General features: G+C 44.7%; 1 protein-coding gene across 1 annotated transcript in view; it reads left to right on the forward strand.

Moving 5' to 3' along the window:
• The window catches only part of PARP1 (poly(ADP-ribose) polymerase 1), a 62,019-nt gene that overhangs the window by 37,086 nt on the left and 17,858 nt on the right, over positions 1-7,075 (forward strand). Inside the window, exons 11-13 of the mRNA XM_014524903.1 lie at positions 1,034-1,276; positions 3,848-3,916; positions 4,807-4,939. Of these exons, the coding sequence (XP_014380389.1) occupies positions 1,034-1,276; positions 3,848-3,916; positions 4,807-4,939 (445 nt within the window). The remainder of the gene's footprint in view (positions 1-1,033; positions 1,277-3,847; positions 3,917-4,806; positions 4,940-7,075) is intronic.

Below are 7,075 nucleotides of genomic sequence, written 5' to 3' on the forward strand. Positions count from 1 at the left end.
AGTTGAGAGTGCGACTATCTGGGGTAAAGGATAGGAACAAGGAAGGGGCAGGCAGATAGCGTGACCGTAAGGAAAACTGGGACAGCTGAGACATTGTTCCCTGCCCCTCAAGTAAGCGGCACTGCTGAGGGTAGCAGTAAAGGCTGGTGGCCAGGAGTGTAGGTGAAGTCTGCCAAAGAAGCGGAGCTGAGCTACCTGGCGCACCATGCTGCTCTGCCTCCCTCCCGGACTGCACCCCTGCGATTCTGGGATATTTGTTTTAATTTTCGCTGACCAGCAAGAACTGGCCTTCAAAATTTGGGACTGTCCTGGGGCATGGTCACCCCAAAGATGGAACATTAGTTAGAACAGAGAGAAAAATGTGCCATAGGTCAGGGCAAGGGAGCTGAAGTTTTGTGGAAATACAGAATTCTTCCATTGTCTGCTTCAGGGAAGCAGCAAGAGCTGTCAGCAGCACCTTCTCTCCTTCCCTGATGACTCCCTAATTCCCCCCACCTTCTCTGCAGGAGTATTTACACACACACACACCCACACACACACACACACACACACACACACAGCGTTCACCAGGTGTTTGTTCTAGCTGGTGCCTAAGCTTGGGGGCTCAGGCCACGATGCTACTCTCATGGTCACTGGCAAAATTCCCAGTCACTTCAAAGTTGCAGTCTTGTGCCTGTCATTGCCAGGGGGGAAATGTTCACATCTGTGCAGGGGGAGTGTCTGGGATGCTGTTGCCTGTGCTACCACAGGTGTCTTGAGGTCACCTCCCACCTAGCCCCTGCCTCAGCTGAGTGGCGAGGCAGGGCTTGAAAAGCAATGTAAAGTAAGGTAGCCCAGGTATAGGGCAGGGTGTGGTATATGGAGAACTACACTTCAGAGTGCTTTATAACATTAGAATACCTTGGCTCTCAACAGCGAGGCTGTGCTTGGAGTCCTTTAGACGGGGCTCTGTGCTTTCTTTTGTGTTCGCTTTAGAGAACTTAGAATTGCTCTTTATCCCTTTCCTCCTTCCTCCCCCTCCCTTTCTTGACAGAGGAGGTTGAGAAAATGAACAAGAAGATGGAAGAAGTGAAGGAGGCAAAAGTCCGAGTGGTTTCAGAAGAGTTTCTCAAGGATGTGAAATCCTCCAGCAAAGGCTTTCGGGAACTGCTGTCAGTACATGAGCTCTCATCCTGGGGTGCAGAGGTGAAGCAGGAGAACATGGAGACAACTGTGGGAGGAAAGTCCAGTGGGCCCCCAAATATGAAGAGTGCTGGAAAAGTCAAGGAAGAACAAGGTGAAAATAGCAACAGACCTTTTTTTCCACAGCTCTGCTCAGTTCGGTGTGTTTTTAAATATTGCTTTGTGCTTCTACAGCATGCTATGTATATGAGAATCTGAGAGCACTCAAGGGAACATGTTATAAACGTGACGGGAGTGCTTGGGATATAGTCCAGGCTCACCCGTTTCCTGAGTTGCTTCAAGTAATGGAACTCTGAAGCAAGGCTGGCATTAACTCCTCTAAACTCCCTTCTGAAACATGTTCCCTTCCAACTCGCTCTTGCCTCAGATATTCCGTGTTTTGTATGCGTTATTAATGGCAGCACCCATCTAAGCGATGGGCAGGATCAAAGACGGAAACTACAAAAGCTGTTTGGGATGTTCAACTTACTGGGCGTGTCTACATGTGAAATTAATTTGATGCCATAAACTCCGGTACCGTTTGCACTGGAGTTTATTGCTCCTGGGTGCAGCATTTACATGTTCGTGCGGGACTACAGCATGCTGAAACCAGGGTGGTGCAGTCCTGGCTGGCAGGGAGCCCGGGGACTCAGCCTGCTACCCTGGGGCTGCTCCTGCTTGTCTCACCTTGCTGTGGAGGGGCTAATCAGCAGGCAACCCTGCACTGTTGGACCCTTGTGACCCAGCCAACTCTGATCACTATCTACACCTGGCACACTAAATATCTCTACTGTATAATAGTACCTGTGTTGTGCAGTACTATCCTATCGCAGAGTAAATTACTTTACTCTGGCCTAATAGCATCAGTTGTGTAGGTAGTGATGGTTGCTGTGGAGCTAATTAGGCAGCTCTTCAGTAAGCATCTCGTGTAGATGAACCCACCGTGTTGAACATCTCAAACAGGTTAAATGTATGACTCAACCTAGTGAACCAGCATTCTAGCTAATGTGCAAGAGCTGAACACATACTGAAGGGAGATCAGTACTTTGTGGTGCTGAGGTCACGGGACAATTATGAGACTAATAAACAGTAGGCCTGTGCAAAACAGCTAGTATTCGCTTCAGATTCGTCCGATTTGGGGGACAGTGGTTCGATTCCGTGACTCATATCACTGTCCCAAATCGATTCAGCTGAATCTGATTCAGAGATTCGGTTCCTGCCGAATCTCTGAATCAGCCAGGCCCATCCCCCCCAGCCTGGCAATGGCTGTCCCACCTGCCCCAGCTCCCTGCTCTTTGCGGGGGGGGGAAAAAAGCCCCAGCTCAGCAGGTGTTGCCAGGCAGGGGAGCAATTGCTGCTTCCCCCCACTGCCCCACACTGCATGACCTCCCCCCCCCAGGTGCCCCACAAGAAATAAAAAAAAACCACCCAAGAAAACCCCACACTCACCACTCCTGCGGTGGGGGTGATCCCTGCGGCCCCCTGAGGCTGCTGCAGGAGCACTGAGTCCTGGGGCTTTTCTCTTTTCTTAAGGGCCAGAGCTGGCCCAAGCATGGCAGCCACGGTGGGGGCTGGGGGAGTGGGGGGGGGAGCGCATCAGGGGGCTCGTGCAGAGCCCCCATGCAGTGGTAGACAGTGGGGATACCCCCCCAACCTGGCAGCACCCAGTGAGCACCATGGCCCCCCTCCTAGACCCAGGAGACATCAGTCGCCCATCCATGGGGGCGGGGGAGGCCCCTGCGTGCTTCCCAGCAGACCCAGAAGTGGACTAGAAGTGCTTCTGGTCCACTTCTGGGTCTGCTGCTGAGCGCGCTGGGGAGCTCCCCACGCTTCTGTGGGATATTCCATGCGCCCCATCGCTGCAGCGTTCACAAGCCACCTGCTCCCTAGAAGTATGTAGAAAAAACATTTAAAGCTGTGTCTGTTTGAATCGCCGAATCTTTCCAAATCAATTTGAAGGGTTCCGATTCAGTTCAGATAGATTAAAGGCTCCTCTGATTCTATTCGGATTTGGAGATTCAGCCACCAAATCTCTGCCGAATTGAATTGGAGGACCAAAGCTTCACACAGTCCTAACAGTTAGTGCTGATCTGTCTGCAGGGAGTGGCTCAGCAAAATTACCAGATGCTGCCTTCTTCCATTTATTTATTTACTTTGTGAATATGTTGCCCCCACAGACCTTCCAGCCAGTGGTTTCTTCAGAATTGAGGGCCACTAGAATTTGTGTCTGCCATATGGTTGAATGTTATATTATCAGTCTAGACACAGAAATAGAATTCTAAGAATCTCAATGTCTTAATCATCTAATTTAAACGGATACATGCAGCTTAATTTGTAGTGGCTAATACCTACCAAACTTCCAGCCAAATAGCTCTAATGTATTCCCCTTGATTGAGCAGGAAGGGAGAAGATGGGTATCATCTCAGTAGACTGACATCCTTGAGTTAAATTAGATGGAGGACAGTGTCACTAAGACTCAAACAGCATTGGATTTCTTATCTTGCTTTAGCAGAATAGTATATCCATGCAGATGAATCCATTAATATAAAGCCAGTCAAGATGAACATTACACAAAGTCTTTTAAAGAACTTGACCACTGAGTCAAGTAGTGTTCTTTGTCTACAACCAGACAGTCCTGACTCATCAGATTAAAAAATGAAGGTCTTCCCATCTTCTATTCTTCCAGGGACCTGCAAGTCTGAAAAGAAAATGAAATTGACAGTTAAAGGAGGAGCAGCCGTAGATCCTGATTCTGGTGAGTGCAGAAAACCAGTTGCCACTCCAGGATCCTTTATCAGTGCAAATGCCTTGTTCATTTTGAAGGTCAGCTTGTAGAAAACTGTCTATGAAATGGTGGAGACTTCTGGTGGGAAGTTTTAGTCTTATTGACAGTGCAGCCTAGTGACACCCTAGGATTTTTATAATAAAGTCTTGACCTCACACTACAGATGTGAAAATGATTTACATTCAGGCCACAGATTTTTTCCAGTGTAGCCCTCATTTTTAAGTATACTCCTGAGGCTCTTAATTCAGGTGGTGAAGCAGCTGCTTCAGCAAGAATACATAAGCACCACCTGCAGAAACTACAGGTCTAGCAGGAAGAGCTCTTTGCTTGAAGCACAGAGCTGCACTTTGGGTGTCAGTAGTTGGTACTGCACTCTAATGTGGAGAGCAAGAGTTGCTCTTGAAGATCGCTGAGCTGTTCAGGACCAATTATCTGGTTTCTAGTCACAGTTTCTAAAATGAAACCACTAAAGGTCAAGCACTGATAAGAGCTTCTTAAAGTAGTTCTCACCAAGTCCTGTGGCATTTTGTTTTTAAAGTATCCTTTGCAGAAACAATGCTGAGAAACCTGACATTAGAAATGAATTCTCTTCACATCCCAGTGGGGTACCTGAGCATTTCCCTTGCATGGTACCTGCCCTGTAGTTTTGTAAAGAATGTTTGCTTGGTGAAATGTTACATTTGTTGTGGCTTTCTCCTGCTGAGGGAGTAACAAACTTTCTGTGTTTTGGGGTTTTTTATTTATCTCCATAGTATTCCAGTATGTCTTAACATCTGTTTAAGTGTGTGTCCATGTAAGAAGGAAAGGAGACTCAAAATGACAACGTTGTCTTGGCTTTAATTCACTGCTCTTCTTCCTAGGTTTGGAGGACTCCGCTCACGTCTTTGAAAAAGGTGGTAAAATCTACAGTGCCACTCTTGGCCTGGTAGATATTGTCAAAGGAACCAATTCCTATTACAAACTGCAGCTGCTGGAGGATGACCGAGAAATCAGGTGGGCTTGGTTTTCAACGTAAATATAGCCTTTTACACAAGCCAGGTATGAATACAAATGTCTTTGTGGTGGTGGTGTTTTTAAGCACTTCTGTGAGGTTTTTGTTTTGTATGAAAGAGTTCCTTTGCAGTGTTGAAAACCCAAAACAGCAGACCTGCATAAGGGTATGAAAAAGTGGAATTGACTAGTCTAATTTCATTACTGACAAGTAAAGTAAAATGTAAAATGAAAAAGTAAATATAAATGCTGAAATGTAAATTAGGAATTGGATAAATGTGTGTCAGGATTGGTTTGTGTTCAGCTTCACTGGTAGCAAAAACATCCCAGAAGTGCAGCTTAGGTGGGGTGTGCTGCTTTTTGTCCTCATCCCAGTCCTCTCTCCTCCACCCATACCTCTCTCCCTCCTTCTAAGTCCTATTCAGTAAATTTGGCTGTGATGTAAACAATCCCTGGAGCCCAGCCTAGTTACTGAGTTAGTTACTCTGCTTCTGTGTAAGCATGTGAAGATCAGGCACTGAATAGGTGCATTAAAAAGGGCCCGGAAGCATCATATATTTAGAATTGCTACCCAGTTCCAGACCAGAATTGTTCACATGCCCCATTGTTAAAGAAGGGTGCGATCAAGAGGCTTTCTAGGAAAATTTGATTCTCCCAGGAGGGGGAATATACAATAACCTGGGCGAGTCAATGGCTACAGAAAATAAACCTGCTTCAGTGGTAGATTGTTTTTATTGCTCATAAATTTTGACTCTTTTGGCCATTTCTTGTATCTGGATTTATGATTGGTATATGATGAAATTTCAGAGCTGGTATTCAGTGCCTGACAAATCTGGAAAATTTATTCATTGAATACTTATACATTTGCAAAAAAGTTAATTAAGGTTGCATCAATTTAAACAGCTAAAAGCTTCAAAATCTTAGCAGCTTCTCTTAAGCTTAGTTTAGAATTGAAGTCTTACCCAGTCCTTCAGTTGTTTAAAGATGCACATTTTTAAGTGTTTTGTGATGTCTGCTGTCAAATGCATGACCACAGTAAACTGAAGATTTCTATTAACTGGTATATTAAGGTATATTATATTAACTAGTATATTAAGACAGGAACAGCAGATAGTCACAGCAGTGACTGATTGTAGGCAAGGGAGTTTGTGGTCTTATGAAAGTTAACATTAAGTAACCACTCAGGCAGGAACTGTTGACTTGCTAACCTGTTCCTTTCTTCTGGATTGGCATTATCTATTAAATTGTTGTGATTCTGTCTTTGTATGTCAGATGCTTTGTGTCTCATGTCTGTGCAGTCATAGGAAGAATGGCTTTACTCTCTTTCCCAAAGAGACATGAAAATCCCTTTGAATACCTTTTTCCATCTGGGTTGCCAACCTTCCAAGACTGCCCTGGAGTCTACAGGAATTAGTTATGAATTTCCAGTAGACTGCTGAGTGTCACCTGGGAGATGAATGATAGGACATTCATAAAAACAAATATTAAATGTTGAATCCAATTTATACAGTAGTACACTGGATTTTTAAAAAGTAATAGTCATGTGCATTTGCCTGCCTGATGTAAAGTCTATGCACCATAATCCATAACTGATATACACAGGTGTGTTGGTGTTCTCTCATGGGCACATTGGCATTGTCTTTCATGGGCATATTGGTGTTGTGATAATAATGGTATTAGAATGTTATTTAATTTTATGTATTTTTAAATTAACACACACATGCATGCAGACCCACAAACATTTAAACGTGTATTTACAAGCAAAGTATCCTTAACCGGATCTCGCTTTTTAAAAATAAGATTCACATTACAACTTAAGATTTTGCGGTATTATTTCTTTATGCAGCATGCTTAAAATATGAAATTAAGATTCATATGATGCTCCTTATTTCCACCAAAGGCAAAACGATGGCTCCATAGTGAGTTTTAGAGTACAGTAGATCAGTCATTTATGTCATTATGTCATGTGATAAAACTTCCCAGAATAGATCAGAGTTGGCAACCCTAGCTCTACTACAGGGGTGGGCAAAATATGGCCCGCAGGCAAGGCCAGTCTATCTGGCCCACAGGGCCCCTAAAAAAAAAGTTGGAAAATTAATATTTCTCTGCCTTTGGTTCCTGTGAAAGGTTCCTGTGAAA

This window comes from Alligator sinensis, unplaced genomic scaffold (genome assembly GCF_000455745.1).
Source record: "Alligator sinensis unplaced genomic scaffold, ASM45574v1 scaffold138_1, whole genome shotgun sequence".
Taxonomy (NCBI): Eukaryota; Metazoa; Chordata; order Crocodylia; family Alligatoridae; genus Alligator; species Alligator sinensis.